The sequence below is a fragment of the Neodiprion lecontei genome, chromosome 3 (assembly GCF_021901455.1).
Source record: "Neodiprion lecontei isolate iyNeoLeco1 chromosome 3, iyNeoLeco1.1, whole genome shotgun sequence".
Taxonomy (NCBI): Eukaryota; Metazoa; Arthropoda; class Insecta; order Hymenoptera; family Diprionidae; genus Neodiprion; species Neodiprion lecontei.
The window spans coordinates 28,371,258-28,389,277 of record NC_060262.1 but is presented as its reverse complement, the minus strand read 5'-3'; the positions used below and the strand labels follow the sequence as shown (position 1 = coordinate 28,389,277).

At 34.4% G+C, this 18,020-nt stretch overlaps 3 protein-coding genes across 7 annotated transcripts; 2 read left to right on the top strand and 1 right to left on the bottom strand.

Moving 5' to 3' along the window:
* Nucleotides 1-30: 30 nt before the first annotated feature.
* Nucleotides 31-5,128, top strand: LOC107222183 (protein sly1 homolog). Its single transcript, XM_015661442.2, has 12 exons — nucleotides 31-185; nucleotides 506-665; nucleotides 917-1,130; nucleotides 1,214-1,301; nucleotides 1,398-1,629; nucleotides 1,790-2,108; nucleotides 2,329-2,464; nucleotides 2,549-2,730; nucleotides 2,851-2,930; nucleotides 3,113-3,251; nucleotides 3,521-3,724; nucleotides 4,145-5,128. Exons 1-12 carry the CDS (start codon nucleotides 158-160, stop codon nucleotides 4,253-4,255), a joined length of 1,893 nt encoding a protein of 630 aa, XP_015516928.1. The 5' UTR covers nucleotides 31-157; the 3' UTR covers nucleotides 4,256-5,128.
* A 335-nt stretch (nucleotides 5,129-5,463) lies between these two features.
* Nucleotides 5,464-9,082, top strand: LOC107222187. 4 transcript variants are annotated; one of them, XM_015661446.2, is made up of 8 exons: nucleotides 5,464-6,048; nucleotides 6,399-6,577; nucleotides 6,735-6,847; nucleotides 7,005-7,472; nucleotides 7,703-7,760; nucleotides 7,910-8,084; nucleotides 8,219-8,390; nucleotides 8,529-9,082. In XM_015661446.2, exons 1-8 carry the CDS (start codon nucleotides 5,731-5,733, stop codon nucleotides 8,792-8,794), a joined length of 1,749 nt encoding a protein of 582 aa, XP_015516932.1. In that variant the 5' UTR covers nucleotides 5,464-5,730; the 3' UTR covers nucleotides 8,795-9,082. The 4 variants fall into 4 exon arrangements, with proteins under 4 accessions (XP_015516932.1, XP_046589858.1, XP_046589857.1 ...); XM_046733902.1 differs by having other exon boundaries at nucleotides 5,465-6,048; nucleotides 7,005-7,364; XM_046733901.1 differs by having other exon boundaries at nucleotides 5,465-6,048; nucleotides 7,005-7,364; nucleotides 7,700-7,760.
* LOC107222182 (striatin) lies at nucleotides 8,880-18,016 on the bottom strand. Of its 2 annotated transcripts, XM_015661441.2 has the most exons (11): nucleotides 17,451-18,016; nucleotides 15,930-16,033; nucleotides 15,298-15,477; nucleotides 14,601-14,787; nucleotides 13,284-13,445; nucleotides 13,015-13,123; nucleotides 12,803-12,936; nucleotides 12,419-12,597; nucleotides 11,945-12,282; nucleotides 10,534-10,845; nucleotides 8,880-10,422 (listed from the first exon to the last, which is right to left on the bottom strand). In XM_015661441.2, the coding sequence occupies exons 1-11, from the start codon at nucleotides 17,742-17,744 to the stop codon at nucleotides 10,253-10,255; spliced, it is 2,169 nt and encodes a 722-aa protein (XP_015516927.1). In that variant the 5' UTR covers nucleotides 17,745-18,016; the 3' UTR covers nucleotides 8,880-10,252. The 2 variants fall into 2 exon arrangements, with proteins under 2 accessions (XP_015516927.1, XP_046589851.1); XM_046733895.1 differs by lacking the exon at nucleotides 15,930-16,033.
* Nucleotides 18,017-18,020: the final 4 nt, after the last annotated feature.

The following is an 18,020-nucleotide window of genomic DNA, read 5'->3' as shown; positions in this document are numbered from 1 at the left end:
TTAGCGATTTGTGACGGACTCGAGTGATTGTAGCAGACAGCCGGTGATGGTTCGTGGCTTGAGGCATTAGGTTTTAGGTTTGACGTCATCACACAAGATTTTTAACCTGTTGTTTTACAAACATTTGTAAAATCCGATAGCAAACAGTATTTCAAATATGATAAGTCTCCGAGAAAAACAGATAAGTACGATCATTAATTTAGGTACTTCGTAGTAATAAACCAAACTTTTGATTCCAAAAACTCTAGGTTAATTTTATCCATCTGGGCAATATTTCCATGTATTGGATACTCATAATTCAACGATAATCTACTCTTATACAATTAAATTAATGCATGATTTTGCAGAGTTTTTTGCATCATACAAGAACTATTTCCTCTACCATTTTTATATTGAAAATGATTAATTGAACTTGCACAGATCTGTTTACGAACAAGATCCTACTTTTATTTTATAACTCATGACACTGTTTCATACAAGTTTTTGATTCAAACTTGTGTACCAGATGCTCTGAGGCAAATGCTAAACCTCAATGATCCTGAAGTAAAACTCGATGCTGCTGAACCAACATGGAAAATCCTCATATATGACAGAGTTGGACAGGACATAATATCACCATTAGTCTCGATCAAGGAACTTAGAGAACTTGGAATAACGCTACATATGTAAGTTCGGTGCATTCGTCAGCACTCTTTATAATGATTAAAGTTACATTTCCAAACCAATTATAAAGCGTCTTGTTAATAATAATCCTCTAATTTGACAAAAAATACTCCTCTGTATTCAGCGCTACTTGAGAAAAGCTTAAATTCATAGTCACCAAAGAAAGAATTTCTATTTCTCTTCCATAGACCACTTAAACTCGATTCTTATTAGATTTATATTGGGTGCAATAATTATTATTTTTAAAATTAAGGCAGCTGCACTCTGACAGAGATCCTATTCCTGAGGTTCCAGCTGTTTATTTTTGCGCACCTACTGATGAGAACTTAGGACGTATTGGTCAAGATTTACAGAATGGTTTATATGACATATATCATTTGAATTTTATATCACCAATATCGCGGCAGAAGATGGAAGATCTTGCTGCTGCAGCTTTGCAGGCTGGAGCAGTAGCAAATATTCACAAGGTTTGCTAATTCAATTGACATTAGTTTACATTCAAAACAATGAAGAGTATTTAATGTTTCTAATGATTCTTTTTTAATTCAAGGTTTTTGATCAATATCTCAATTTCATAACATTAGAGGATGATTTGTTTGTTCTAAGACATCAGAACAGTGATGCCATTTCGTATCATGGTTAGTATAAACATATCGGTTCAATAATTGTTTTTCTATGAAACGTCAGTTATAGATAGAATTATGCTGATGATTATAGCTTATTCAAAACTCTAGCTATCAATCGTGGAGAAATAAAGGACACAGAAATGGAGGGAATTATGGATGCAATAGTTGACAGTCTCTTTTCAGTGTTTGTGACCTTAGGAACAGTTCCTATTATACGTTGCCCAAAAGGTAATGCTGCAGAAATGGTTGCAAAAAAGTTAGACAAGAAACTGAGAGAAAATGTTTGGGATGCAAGAAATAACTTGTTTCAGGGTGAGGTCTCTGGAACAGGAAATTTCAGGTACGATTTGAACATCCACCTGCAAACTATTAATGGATCAAATATAATTATATTGAAAAATTAATTTACATTAATTGTCAGATTTTGTTTGAAAAATACGATGCAAGTTTACTTCTAGGTTTCCCAAATTCTTTTTAGAAGTGTGAAATTTTTTTTTTAGTTTCCAACGGCCATTGCTGATTGTGCTGGATCGCAGTGTAGATATGGCAACGCCACTTCACCATACTTGGACATATCAAGCATTGGCACACGATGTGTTAGAACTAGCTTTGAACCGTTTAGTAGTTGAAGAAAGTGCAGGAAGATCTCCAGCTGGTGGAGCACGGTCTAAAACGCGTGCCTGTGAACTAGATAACCGTGATCGTTTTTGGTCAATTCATAAAGGAAGCCCATTCCCTATGGTAGCTGAAGCAATTCAAGAGGAATTAGAACAATATCGAACTTCTGAAGAAGAAGTCAAGAAATTGAAATCTTCAATGGTATGTTCTGAAACAATAATTGAACTATAAAAAATAGGAGTGCCGGTATATTTTTTGTCAAGAGATTTTGAGATCTGTATAAGAGATGTACCTAAAAATGAAGATGTTTTAGTAACGCAATTTTATTTCACTATTAATCTACTTTTAATCAGTAATAAATACCAAAACCTTCCTGTTCAGCTTTTGTGACTACAATATCAAAAATTATTTTCTCTTCTAGGGTATAGATAATGAAACTGACGTTGCATATTCCATGGTATCTAACAATACAGCCCGTCTCACCAGTGCTGTCAACTCACTACCACAGCTTCTCGAAAAAAAGCGTCTGATCGACATGCATACAACTATAGCAACAGGTAACATTAAAATTTAGATATGACCATGTTACGATAATGATCAGGAATTTAACCATGCCTTTTACCTAATTTACATGTTTTTAGGTATTCTGAATTCTATTAAATCTAGACGTCTCGATACGTTCTTTGAAATAGAAGAAAAAATCATGAGCAAACAAACGTTGGACAGAAGTATTTTAGACATTATTAATGATCCTGATTGTGGAACCCCTGAAGACAAACTACGGCTCTTCGTTATATACTATCTTTGTTCAAATATATCAGAGGTGAGTGCATATTACTTCACACTTTTTTCACTCACAAGCATTTTCATACCTGTAGATACGTGACCCCTATTTATACTCCTATCTATTCTCGCATTTGCATCATTCCGGATCATATTTCAGACTGATTACAACAAACATGAGGCAGCCTTAGCTAGTGCAGGATGTGATTTAAACCCTCTGGCATATATAAAGAGGTGGCGGTGAGTCAGTTCACAATACACAGTATACTTTTTTTATAAAAATGTTAATAAGACTTTACCATGTCCTTATCAAATTGCCAAGTAAGCAGTATCTGTAGGCAAAACGTAGCAACGTTTTACATCTACTTTAAATCATTACTAAAATTGCATCTCTAATGATTATACTACACTTATTTCTGCAGAGGGTACACTAGAATAGCTGGCATCCAAAATCAGTACGAAGGTGGGGGTACTAAGACAGTTAGTATGTTCTCAAAACTGATGAATCAAGGGTCTTCTTTAGTAATGGAAGGCGTGAAGAATCTTGTTGTTAAAAGACATGTAAGTTTTACGTACATAAATTATTAGTGAATACTTCCGAAAATAAGTGTAATAATTGATCAGCATTTTGGGGACTATATTCAACCTGACAATTTTCTGAATTACTTTATTGAAATTTACCTCTTTGTTGTATTGTTTATACGTGATTATGATAATAATCCAAGGAAAAATAGCGAAAAATATACAGAAAGCTCTAGAAATAGGATAATCCTTCGATAATTTCCACAATGTTTTCATATTTTTACTTATTTGTAATTCTTGTTGAATAGAACCTCCCTGTTACAAAAATAGCTGACGAATTAATTGAGATGAGGCAATCACCACAGACTGACGATTACCATTACTTAGACCCCAAACAACTGAAACAAATCGATCAAGTTCCAAGAACTAGGACTACATTCCAAGAAGTGATTGTATTTGTCGTTGGCGGTGGCAACTACATCGAATATCAAAATCTTGTCGATTATGTCAAGGTATGTGATACACATTAAATTGAAAGCCTATACTATTTATCTCTGTTAAGTTATTCTTGCTAAGAATTCATTTTATTATAGAGAAATGTGGTTTCAACAAGTGAAAATAATACTCTACGTAAATATTTTGATATTGTGTATTGTTTTTAAGATATTTAGTAAATAACCATGTTTGAAGTATAATATAATCACCACATTTCAATGTGATGTGAATTTTAGATAACTGTAACTCGGTTATCTTCACTGTATCTAAAAACGTCCATTTAAAAAAAAAAATTCTTTAACATCTTTACTCCTCTGATTATAGTAGTATAGCATATCTGTTGTACTGTGTACCTTTTGTCAATACTCAATTGAATTAATGTTCACTTTCAGTTATAATTTGTTTCTTCCCACTCTAATATGTATTTATTTGTTTAGCAAAAAAGTGGAGGGGGGCCAAATAAACGAATTGTTTATGGATCATCAACCCTTGTCAATGCTAGACAATTCCTGAAACAGCTGTCTCTCCTGGGTCAAGAAACACATTGATAAAGTATAACTATTATTGTGTTTGTCCATAAACACGGGAAAAATAAAATGCTCCGAGTGTAAAAACAGATACATATTATACATGTATATACACATACATACCTATACATAGATACCTTGATCGGATGCCATGCACCACTTGAGCAGTCTTTAATAAATAAAGTTATGGTATCTTTTATAAGAAAACACAACTGTATTCAATTATTGTGAAAATCAATTTAATTTAGTTAAGTTTAATTTCTTTCAATGTATAGCTTTCAAAAATAACAACTGTAAAATACCTATGTGGAACAAATTACAGTCTTGCTCTATGTGCAGTAAACAAAACCTGAATAATCTGACGTTATCACACGAAAAAATCATCCAACAAGTAACTTATACCAAGATAGAAAAAGAAAATATATTTTTGAAATAAGAATAAAATGTTCATACGTACAGTTACCATTTCTTTTTTCGAATGAATGCTCTGCAACAGCATATAAGAAAATGAACAAAGCTTTTTCATATACCTATGTATGAACTCAATGTTCCAAAACATACAAACAGTGCTCTCTACCTCAAACAGACATGATTCAGCTGATGTTTACTTGCATTGATTCATGCTGTAACTTCTTACACCATTTACCCAACTGTAGAAAGGATGAAGATGAGTGAAGTTTTGGACACAACTTGCTAATTGCTAATCAACGATGAATTAATGTTAATTGCAAGTTGGACTGACTGTAATATATTGCTTGTTACTCGAAATACTGAGAATTTTCTCAATAATAACGCCTGGAAAGAACCACAAGTTCACTATATTTGTTACTACCTAGTATGTACTTCTAATCTTCTGTATATAACTATTATTAATAAATTTTCTTTCACTCGCAATGGATTAAAAGTACTAAGCAACTACTGAAATTTTAACAACTTTGAACTGACCAACGCGCGAGATTTCTCCCAATAAGTTCGCGCTTCTGTTGATTGCAAGAAAATTCACCCTAATTGACTTGATAAACATAATAATAAAGATCTGCTAACATCGTGCTGACCATGGAGACTTTACTCTAGTCTCCATGGTGCTGACGTGATAGCGTAAAAAAAACGCACATCGAAAATAACAATTCCTGCATGATCGATGTATACAATTATAATTTTTACAACGATTTCCAGCTATAATCATGTTTAACATAGGTTATTGCATTAACAAAACTGTGCCTCGTGAATGCTTGTATATATGTACCGTTAATTCAAAGTTATAAGCTCGCGGCGCACCCTTGAAATGTGTATACCCGATTTTTGAACAAATCAAATTTCCGTAGCCATGATGTATGCTTTCCAAATAGCTTGTGTTCCGTGATGGGCCAAAACACGATCTGTGTATGCAAGGTTTTTTTTACACAAACTCGAAAATCTGACCCAATCGTTATCACTGTTAAATGTACGGTAACAAAACGTCATTATCGATTCGAGTTTGAAGCTTATTTTGAAGCATGCGCGTTTTCTCAGCTTACACTACTCGTAGTTCAGTCATGTTTTATCAAGTTCTACGTATTCTCCTGAGTTTTGTAACAATTTTCTATTGTGTTAACGGTGAAAATGTACCGCAAAAAAATGATAAACGCGGAGATATCGACTTACAAATGTGCGTCGAAAGCTTTGATGTCCATAAGAACAAGATCATCAGGACTGAGGATTCTCAAGAAATGGGGGCCAAATACATTAATGAGATAGACTTGGATTCCCGAAAAGAGTGTCTCAGACTTTGTTGCGAAACTGAGCAATGCGATGTTTTCGTTTTCGAAGATAAGGTATAATTTAATACTACTCTATTCTACTACATACCAATTAATTCAACTGCTCCATCCTGCGGATAGTGATTATCATCAATCTGGAAAAAATTCACGTTCTGAATTTAGAAATCAGTTTCTTTCTAAAGTGGTCGTTTATTATCTATGTAATATACATTGATTATGTTCTGTATTATCAAAATATTTTGGAACGTGTAGCAATCATTATGCTATAATCATAAATTTCTTGAATTGTCAGTGGTTTATAAATCATAAATGGGACAAATTTTGTTGTTTCTCTATCAAAACGGTGAGGCACAACCATGGCACGCTGGGGCATGTACTCATATCCAAATTTCTCATCAATTCAGAGACCAGGAAGCTGTTATCTTTTCCATTGTGGACCACCCGATGACTTCAAGTGTAAGTTTACGAGTCATGCTAACTATACCAGCGCAGTCCTCACCGTGAATCTTAATTCCCGAAATACTGTTGAACTCGAAGAACAAATTCGAAGAACACAGCAAGATCATGATCTTCAATCTCTGAGGTATACAGAAACAGCTATAAATTTTCCATTTCAGAAATTTACCACACTCCATTACACTTCAAAATGTTGTAATACAAAATGAATCATGTAGTCTTGATTGATATTTTTAAACATGTTTCTGGGAAACTAACTGATTTTGTTCATTTTAATTTAACAGAAAATTAGCAGACAACTCACCTGCAGAATATTCGGTTCTGGAACCCACTGCATCTGTAGTTACTGAAGTATCAAAAATAGTCATTTTAACAACAGCTGCCTCAATTAAACCAGGTAAGCTTTCATCATTGTAATCTGCAATGAAATCTTTCAACTTTTAACAGTGTAAAATAGTGATATTTAATTAATACATTTATACACCCTGCATAATTCATATTTAAAAAGTGCAATTTGATACAAAGAAAATCTGCAACGTAATTTTTGTACTTAGTATGCAGCCGAAATCAATTTGAATGTCGCACTTCTGGAGATTGCATTGCTATATATAATGCATGTGACGGTATACCACAATGTGCTGACGGTTCCGATGAAGCAGCAGAATTGGGATGTCCCACTAAGAAACCATCGATGCCACCACCGGTTGCAATCCAACAACAAACTTTATCAGCACCAGCTAATTCAGCAAACTATCAGCCATCGATACAGCGTCACAAACCTTATGATGCTGCATATGGGCATCAAGAGAAAGATTCCAGACCCTGGCAGCTGTCGGGTCATCAACTAGCTCCACAGCAAGAAAGAATACAATACCCTCAGCAAGTTGTTATTTCACAACCGCAAGTAAATTTAGGTTCGCAAAGATATCAGTGGGAATATCAACCCTTATATGAACAAAATAATGGAAACTTCAATTCGATCAATTCATTTCGTGGACCAAGCAACACTAATCCTTACGAGCGTAAGTTCAATGTCATTTTTACAACAGATAAAAGCGACTAAAAATTTGCCAGAAAATTTTGACAATTAATTCCATAACTAGATCATAGAGACCTAGATACATGATAGTCGTAAGTTATACAGAATCCTTGTTGAAAGCTCGTCTTCGTTCAAATCTTTGCATTCTGCCAGAGTCTTCAAAATTCATCCACACAATTTCTGCAGAGATTTGTGATCTTGTATTTGCAGCAGAACAGTCACATATATTCAACCACAAAGGGCCGGGAGTCATTGGTGAAGGTGGTGATGGGTATGTCGAATAAATTGTATCAATATAAATTGTGTATAAGATAAATTAATCTCTACCATTAAAATGTTTTATTTTAAATAATGCTAAATGTTAAGATTTGACATCTTCGACTGGAAAAGCTAACTTTGTATATATTCTGTTTTTCTTAGAGGCGCTTATATAGATCAAAATCGACAATATGCTCCATACTATCCTCCGGATAATGGAAATTGGCAGGAAGGTCAGCCACAACAGCCACCTTCGATACTGCCAACGCAACAAAATAGTCCACCTCTGATACCAAAATTACAGCCTCAAGTTACAGACAAGCCTCCGCTATGCAAAGTAATAGTATAGCCTTTGATTTTTACTCTGACTATGACTAGTGTAAATTTTATTTACTCTGCATTGAATTTGCCAACATGAAATTGATGTTTGTATTTTAATATGAGATTTTCGAACTATAATGTGGATTTCAGGATGATAAAAAGCAAGGTAAAACTCCGCCAATAACAAATGTGGTGCAATCGAGTAAATCTATGGGGCAGAAGAATTCGATTATTCCAAAAGCAAAAACTGAAATAGATGACAGCGTGACCTCTGAAAATGACGAGACACACCACAATACAGTAAAGACGGCTAAACCACACAGTATGTGTTACAAATTTTTCTACAGATATTACACAAATTGCCTAAATTTTTTCTACAAACTTTGAATAGTGTTGTCGGATTTTCAAAGTTTTGTGTATACTTTATCAAGTGTTTCTCTTTATTTTCACGTATTTACAGAACACACAGAGACAAAGATCTTTGTCGAGCAGTCAAATGAAGAAATAAAAGGTCACTTGATTATGGACCGTCTCCAAGACAGTAATGAGGACAGAGATCTGAGACCAAAGGGTGCAGTAATATCATTAGCTCTCGGATTAACAACAACCGCGTTGATGGCTGCCTTGATAGCTTGTCGATTAAGAATGGTTAGACGACGAGGCCGGCGTGGTCATGGACCATATGCGCATGATGCTGATTACTTAGTGAACGGAATGTACCTTTGAATAAATCTTAATTAAGGTATGAGATTAGGATATTGGGTAAATGCGAAAATGTATTAAAATGATTGGATGATCTTTATACATTCGATTGACGTATTATAGATATATTATCTGTTACAATAAATTCTTTTTCAAGAAGATACAATAATGGTTCACCTACATTCCCAATTAGTTTCTCACCGAGCCACATTTGCAATTTAATGGAGAGACTTTATTCGGTCACTTCAATATGTACTGTTTGACGAGAGTTCTCCAAAGTTCACAGAACTCCATAAGTTGAAAATTTTTATACGACAGTCAGAAAAACTGAGAGTTCACTTGTTGATAATAATCCTTCAGATTTATTATTGTAGCTCGCGCTTACAGATGCGAATGGGTTAAATACAATATATTACAGTGAAACACACAGTTATAATTTATTGTTATTAATAATATTATGACTATAATATTATAATTAACTTATGAATTATTATTACCATATGCTGACCTCAACTGATACAGAAGGTAGCACAAGACTGTAACGGGAGATTTTCAGCAGAGCTTGAGACAACACTATCATATTATCATAATAATCCTCAGTAGCTGTGCAGCAGTAACTGTGATTTCAGTAATAAATAGTTAACATAAGGATAAATATTATGCTACCGCGGCAGTGCGCTCCCTGGATTTACGATGCGGAAGGGGTTTTTCTAAACATTAGGTCTATTAATTAATTAATTACATTCTACACAGGGGATCCCCTTCCTCCCGTACGTTGCAAATCCGCTCAACCCTTCAAGCTCGCATGACGTATTATCGTCTGGCAAATTACATCTGCTACCATCTGCTCTCGCGTGACATTGAAGGTCACAGAGCAATATGATTGACTGCAAGTTTGATTTCTTCGCCACTTTACCATCATCAGACGTAAGTGCCGGCCCAGGAGTTTCAGAGAGAAATTGATTTTTTTAATTTATCAGTCCGAAGAAAAGTACATAAAACTTGATTATTTCATAATTACAAAATAACGTGTGGATTCCAATTTTGGTCTTCTTTCTTGTTTCAAGTCCAACAATCATGATCTGCATTACATCAATACTACAACTTGTGGCAGTTCGTCTGGATCAATAGACTATCGTGGTATTAAAATATTAATTACAATCAAATGGTCTATATGTATGTATATTACGCTTTGACGGCAGGATTCAGCAATGTTTAAACGTCCTCCGTTGCTGAAGGGTTAAGATGATTACCAACAAATAGCGTTTACATTTTAAATTATTTGAATAAAATATGATGGATAATAATTTCCTATAATATGAGTATCGGAATATGCATTTTGATACATTTATACTGTTCTCATTGGGTAGTTTGATAAAAAATAAAATAAAATTGGAAGTGGTACATACAGGTAAAACTATTTAAAAAGAACATGAGTACAAAACCGTTCTGCTATAATAAAGGTAAAAGTTGCATCTGAATTCAGACATACACCTTTGCAAGAGCATCAGCCCCAGCACTAGCAATAAACTGTCGCGAAGGATGAAAAGCTACGTCTAAGATACTTTCATCAAACTTCTTGCGATGTGCCGTTATATCTTGAACACAAGTTTTGTTATCCATGTTCCATAACCGTATACTGCAATCATGACCTAGAATAAAATTAAAAATATTGTTTGCATTCTCGCATTCTAACTTTTCTCTCGGGTTAAAAAAATATATTGAAAGAAAACAGCTTTGTATTTGATTATGAGTAAACTTACTTCCTGAAAGTAGATACAGGCCATTGGGGTCAACAGCGAGACTCGTAACAGCACCTAAATGAGCCACCATTGCATAGGCCAACGTAGCTGAACGATGGTCATAAAACCGAAGATGTCTGTCTTCATGCGCTGCCACAACTAACGGTAGTGTGGGGTGCGCAACAACACGGTTGACTCCCTTAATTCCATTTACTTCAAGTCGTGCCACTATAGCTGCTGTTTCTGTGTCGAATACTGCACATACTCTTTCATAAGCTACTACTAACTTATTTGGTTCATCTCTGATAAAATCAACTGAAGTAGGGATCCCATCTGTGAAAAGTAAAAGCATGTTTTTTTTTATACTGTTAGGTAGAGATCATGCACAGGCTAATTTCTACAATAGTATATTGAGTGACAAGAAACGAAAGTTGGCGATTGCCACGAATGTGAAGTTTCCGCCTGAGTAACGCAAGGGCGGCAATCACAGGAGTTGCGATTGCCAACTTTTTGCCCGAGTCGTACGCAACAGTTTTTATAACAAGTGAATGAAATGTGGTCGCGCCCTACGTGGTTGTTTTTGTAGGACACAAATAGTCAATTTTTTCTCCCTAAGGACAAAAGTGAAACAATTATGAACTATGCATGTGCAAACCTATCTTTACAACACTGAGATGAAATTGCCTACTTTCGTCCCGCTAAACTACTATGTAAAGTCCCGGTTTTCATGTACGTGTATTAAAAAGATTTTTTGACGTTCTCTTGGGTCAAAAAAAAAAAAAAAACAGAAAGAAAAACCAACACAAAACCACTGTTTTGGCGTTCTACTCAATGGGTATTTCTTAGCGAAAATAGAGTATTCGGAACTTGTTTTCGATATCGTCTGAAGAACGGTCTTTTTTCGAGAATCTTCTCAAACCATGCCGGTCATTTTTTGCAACTGTCTTATTTACACCAAACGTAACTCATTCATTCAAAAACATATGACTATGAACTGTAATACTTTACGTATTAGCTACGGATTTTCAGTTAATAGTGACATTGCTTAAAATAAAATGTCGATTTCAGAACCTTTCACGTCACCGTCATCAACTGATTATGCAGATGTCGAAATATCGTAACGTGTACCATCAGTGTAACGTACCATCGTTGGGTGAAAAATATTTGGTAAATATAAGGCAGTTTAAAAAGATGAGTAGCATGTTTAAGGAATATTTCCGAAAAAAATAAACAATTTTTCCGGTATCGAAAAAGAAGCTCTCAATATTTGTTCTTTTCGCTAACGAATGCCCATTCAATGAAACATCGAGACACGTTTTGGCCCAAGAACGTTTCGTCAAATTTTTCTTTGTTGAAATTCGCCTGTCCTTGACTTTGGGAGTAACAAACGAAGCTATTGAGAGCTATGTGTATGAAAAGAAGATATATTAACCTTGTTCAGAAGTATAAGTGTTTAAAAGAGGAACTTTGCTCTGTGGACTCCAAAGTTTTACGGATCCATCGGCACTAACAGAGAGTAGTTGGGATCGTGGATGATACATGCTCAATCCCCATACTGCATCAGTATGCCCTGTCAGAGTTCCACTAAGGACGCTTGGATCATATGAATCATAAGGATCTATATTAGCCGATGGAAGTGTCCAGCAGTGTATATTGCCATCTAAACCGCCACTGTAGCAATGCTCGCCAGAACTACTCATAGCAAGACACAATACAGGTCCTGTATGCGACCTGAATGTATATAGAGGTTCCACGTCTAACGATGCCGATCTGTAATATGAAATCTTATGTAAAATTTATGAACTTTATTAGTCGATCAAATTCATTCAATTATTGTGCTGTATTTAATGATTTACTTATTAGCCATAATTTTCGCTTTGAAATATTTACTTAGTTCAATACATACTTTTTTGCTGGAACAGTTTTGTAGACATTCCACAATTTAAGCGTGTGATCGTCACTAGCAGTGATAAGTACAGGATCAGTGGGATGGAAGACCAGAGCTCTTACACCATCAAAATGTGAACGAAGCGTATACTTTGCCCTCCATGTTCTTCTAAACGCTTCTTCTGTAGTCGCAGCCATCTGTATTAATGAGAAAGACTAATGGCAAATTCGATTTACAGAAATAGTGTGAACTGAATGCAGATTCCCTAGCTTTCAACCAATGGAAAGACAAGAAGACTAGGGGTACTGCACTTGATTTCTGCAATTTCTAATCTATATTAAAGTACATAAGGCAGTATTTTCAAATCGGGTTTTTTATGCATCTTTTTGGTAACAATCTTACATCATATGCAACTTCAGCATCATTGTTCACTGTTAATTGAGCTAATTCACCCAAACCCAACGAAGAATCTAGGCCCTCTTCATCAGGACATAGAGCACGCCTTGCATCTTGTTGGAACCCCATACTTGTTGAATCTGAAATTAAAATCGTATGTAAATATTTTTATAAAAAAACTTTGAATAATTTTGTTCTCCAGTTTTCCTTATACTAACTCCAATCAGTAGTATCGCCTTGTGATTCCTCAGATTCTGTCAGCTGGTTAAGTTCATTCAATACTTCTTCTGCTTCAGCATCCACATCTTCTCCAAGTATCATGGATGTCTAAATACAATGACAGGCAATTAGTGAATCAGTAAAATGTATCAGATTGTAAAAACTAAAACCGCTTAAGACCAAAAACGTCTTTCTATGAGTCCTCAATTTCACAAGTATAAACAAGTTCAATTTTTTTTTAACCCGTTACAGGCTATGCATTTCTTACTTTGTTTGGCTTCGTATCTGAATTAGTTTCGTATATTTCTTCTTCAACATCTCCCTCCTCTTCTTCCATGTCAATATCGGTGTGAGCTAGAAACTCGAAATTTGCCATCACAGCAGCTTCAGTATCAAGAATCATAGCTTCAGCTAGAGGTGTTGGATGTGCCTAAAGCGGTAAATATTTCATATCAAGTACAGTGACTGTATGATTACCGTTGTACGTCTCATGTGTGATAGTTAGTACCATTTCATATGCATTTCAATACTGAAAACTATGCATTATCAAACCAGTTCGTTATTACCCTATTCATTGAATATTCGTATCAGAAGTTTCAGAGGCTTTCGATTCACCACAATCAAAAGATCATAATTCCATAGCAATTTGCCCTGTTGCTCTTGTAACTATAGAAATAGTTACCAGTGAAAACTTTTGAATTTCCTTGAAAAATAGGAAATAATGAGAAGACCAATGTTAGAAACATCCATGAAATGAAGAAACTTTCACAAATTATTAAAAAAACAATTGAAAAACAATTGTAAAAAAAAGTATTTATATTTATGAAGCAATGTATCAATGAATCACAAAGACTACTGGTGGGCTCTAATTGGATAAATTTACATCCAAAATTTATGTTAACTAGTTTAACACCAAGCTATTACTATCCAACTCTGAAATTATGCAAATAGTATTTGGAAGCCACTGTTATCCATCTCAACAGAAAACATCAGTATGTAAGTTTCATGTCAGCAGCCATTGCATATTAACGCTAATTTTCATTATTGTTTCATTGCGTTTCATTGCTTTTGATGATAGCTGAACCTACCAATAATGTCGTATTTCCATTTAAGACATGATTAAAAATAAAAAAATTTTAACATACAAAGAGTTTGTTCTCATTTGGACAAAGTTATTTGCACTTACTGTCACTGATTTCAGTGATTTCAAGAAAGATTATCATATGACTTTAGCGGACCGTTCGGAGTTTTAGTGTATGAACAAACTAGTTAAATCTCTCATTAATTCATGAAAATATATACAGATTACGAATAGATTAAAATAAATAATTTATGGACAAAACTAAAGAGATAAATTCTGCGAAAATGCTTGCAGTATTATCCATCACCAGTAAGTAACTGTATATTGGAAACTCAAAAAAAGAACATTGAATGCTTTTTTGAAATTGTGTTTAAAATTGGTTACTTGATAATGTATACTTTTCAACTGTTTTCCAACAAAGTTTTTGGTTTGAATATAAGCAATGGTAAGCTATGACGAGTGGAAATGTTACTGTAAGTAAATAAGTAATACACTACTGTTTACCTCTCGCTTTTTAAAAGGGGGACGTCGGTCTTGATTGTCGATAGCTCTCTTGTTTGACTCATTGCCATTGAGCGCAGGTGTATTCAGATCATCTGAGTCTGTATTATTATTCAATCCAAGAAGTGACCGAACTCTATTTGACCGGACATCTATAATAGTGTCTGTGTAACCAATTTCTTGCAAGTACCTGTAATATAACGAGGTGTGACTAGTATGTATTATCAATACACTATCAATATGTAAAACAGCAAAACTTGAGCTTTGGTGCAAAAAAATATTGTTATAGGTACTGTAATAAAATTTCATGATGATTGCAGTGGACATACTGAGCCATGCTGATAGAAAAAAATGAAAGCATACTACTAACAACACCGCATAGAAAGTTCTGAATATTTTTATGTAACATATCAGTAACTTCATTAGCAGAAGGAAAAAAACAGTTGGTCATTTTTTCGAATGTGATGTAAACAATTAGAGCTGTTATTGCAATGAAATGGGTATCACTTATTCCTTATTTGTAATTAGAATAAGGTCACTACGGATATGTATTGGCCCTAGATATATCGCTATGCAAGTTTCAAGCTAAAATCATTCTATGGCTGAAGCAGCACCAAAACCAACTGTTGCTTTATAATATAAAAATATCGAATTTCCTATATTTATAACAAAATGACAATATGACGTGAAACATACTTACTGTCTCAGAAGCTGTCGGCCCTGCCGCCAGCTTATATTGCTAACAGAAGTAAATGGAGTCTCACCATCCCCTCCACCACCATCAGACCCACCGCAAGTACTTCCCTCGTCGTAAATGGGTGGCTTTATGTCTCCTTGTACCACGAGGTCAGTACCATACTTTAATTTGTGATATTTTGCCCTAGTTTTGTAAAGAATAACTATTTATTCAATTTATTTGAAATGAAGTGGAAAAGACGTATTGAATAAATGATAAATCTGACACTATGTGCGATGTTCTTATAATTGTAGCACATATTGTATCTTGATTATTTATAATTGAAAAATATTTAAACGTATTTTATTACAAAGTACAATTCATAAGAAATTTGCTAATATAAAAATTATCTATTACTTGAACATTGACATCCATATATTGAAACATATTGAATGAAAACTTAAAAAATTGTGTCTTTTATAAGGATTGATAATGAAACAGAAATCAGGAAAAAATGTCATTTCAAAGCATTATACCCCCACAAAAAATATCAGACTGCTTTTAATTTGGTTATACATCAGAATTTATAACATTGGTAATGATTCATTACTTTATCTCTAATGGCGAACTTTGACATTCTATTCATTTAAATTTACCTTTCTTGCTTTAGTACGTATTCCAACATTTTTATCCGTCGTACCAAGTCATTTTTTAAATTTTCTTGCCCCTTTCTTTCACCTTGTAGAAAGGCTATTCGGGCCTGTAAATTAAACATCCCAATAAAATTTCCTGGTAGGGTAGTCAATCAATCTTAAGTCTATGAAAATCTATATAACATTTTTCTAACAGAAGTTATGTTATAAAGCCGATGTTAGAAAAAACGCCCCATGAAGGTATTAAATTTTTATTTCATTGTAAAATTCATAGCCAAAGTTAGCAGCCGCAAGTGCAAAGGTTGATGAAGATGATCCAGTAAGACTCAACAATCAAAAGATCATTGAATTTCACGAATAGCTAATTGATTTACAAAACTATAGACATCAAATTATTGAAAATTACTATCTCTGAAAAGTTCCACATGTTTCGCTGTTAACTCTGGCTTCTGCTTCACTGCTACATTATCCCCTTACCAATTTTCATTGCAACAAAGTAATGAAGAACCTGAAATTTCATTGAAAAGTATGCTCATTTGAAATGCAAAGTTCAATAAGCCAGCTGTTTAATGAAAATATTGTCAGAAATATTGCGAATATTGATAATTGTGGCAGATGTGACTTGCTAAGCATCTTGTGTATAGATCTGTGTGAATGAATTAGCAAAAATTAATAGTTCAATTGCCAAACAGTTCATGATGTTAATAATTGTTCGTATACTCTTATTCTAACTTCTAAAGCATACTGTCACATAATTCGTTAATATTTTTCTGAATAGGTATTTAGAAGGAAAATTGATTTGAATAACTAACGTCCAGAGAATGTATCTGTGTTATTATCATTAAATATGATGTATTGTTTGAAATGTACATGCGTTTACTAGTGTTTGAATGATATAAAGTTAACTAGTGAGTGATTGTTACTGATGGTTAACATTGATACTTCGATTAAATTGCATCTGTTTGTGAATTAGTGACATGTAAAGAAACTTTATTCGTTACATTGAGAGGTGTTGTCAAGTTAAATATTGTAACCATGTTTGCATTACTTCTTGCAAGTAAAAATTCAATAATTACATTTCGCAGACTATCAGTGTCTCCAATGATTACACGTAAATCATGTGATATTGAAATTTGTTATTCTAGTAAATTTCATTCTATTATGAATCAGATAAATTAATAAAATGGATATGGATGTCAAATGTTATGAATTTGTTAAAACACGTTTGATGTAATAAAATTTACGACAATTATTGTATGGATACGTTGTAAATCAAATTTTGACACTTGACATCCGTTTGATATGTGACTAAAGTGTAAAAATTTTTTTGCAGTGTGCACAGTGTCATGAAACAAATCGTGCTACGAACTGTTTCGAACCTATTTGATATCAGAGCGACGACCGTCTTTGGCAGGCTCTTTATACAAATGGGCAAATAGGAAAATCATAAGGTATGAAGGCAATGTAAACACCTGCGATATATATTGGAATGTACTGACAAGTGAACAATGAATTCAGACAGACCTGAAATTCAGCTCTGTCGACTTCCCACTGGGATCTTTCGAGTTCGAAACGGGCCCATTCGTGCTGAATGAAATGCAGGATGCCTGGTATTGAATATTGCGGCCTTTGGTCACCATTGCTGCCGTCGCTACTTTGGGGCTTGTAGGACGTGTTCGCCCCGACTGCCAAGTTACCTAATTGTTCGTCATGACGGTCATGACCCATCAAAGTACCGCTGCTTTTATACTCCATTCTAATTCTAGGCTCCATAGTGACGACTTTAGCGTAAATTTGACTGGGCACCTTCATTTCCATGACATGGCAGCCATTACAGCAACTTCTTTCTTTCCTTCCCTACGAGCTGAGAGATTGACGTTCGATTCTATTCTACCTTTGCTTTGTTTGGTAATCGACGAACTAGGCTTACTGCACATGAATATGCAGCACATACGGTTTTCACAACAATTTATAACTCTCTATGTTTTTACACGGCTTCAATACAATTATTTACTGTCATTAATTCAGTCAAGTTAACCGAATAGTACGTCACTTGACGAGGTGCCTGTGATCGGACTACACAATGATACCAAC

Coding starts and splice junctions, on each gene's coding strand:
- LOC107222183 (XM_015661442.2), top strand. CDS start 158: ATGATAAGTCTCCGAGAAAAACAGATAA. Junction 2,465..2,548: donor GCATACAACTATAGCAACAG/GTAACATTAAAA, acceptor ACATGTTTTTAG/GTATTCTGAATTCTATTAAA. Junction 2,731..2,850: donor TTTGTTCAAATATATCAGAG/GTGAGTGCATAT, acceptor ATCATATTTCAG/ACTGATTACAACAAACATGA.
- LOC107222187 (XM_015661445.2), top strand. CDS start 5,731: ATGCGCGTTTTCTCAGCTTACACTACTCGTAGTTCAGTCATGTTTTAT. Junction 7,761..7,909: donor ATTGGTGAAGGTGGTGATGG/GTATGTCGAATA, acceptor TGTTTTTCTTAG/AGGCGCTTATATAGATCAAA. Junction 8,391..8,528: donor AAAGACGGCTAAACCACACA/GTATGTGTTACA, acceptor ACGTATTTACAG/AACACACAGAGACAAAGATC.
- LOC107222182 (XM_015661441.2), bottom strand. CDS start 17,744: ATGGAAATGAAGGTGCCCAGTCAAATTTACGCTAAAGTCGTCACTATG. Junction 13,446..14,600: donor CCCCTTTTAAAAAGCGAGAG/GTAAACAGTAGT, acceptor TTACCGCTTTAG/GCACATCCAACACCTCTAGC. Junction 12,598..12,802: donor ATGCTGAAGTTGCATATGAT/GTAAGATTGTTA, acceptor TCATTAATACAG/ATGGCTGCGACTACAGAAGA.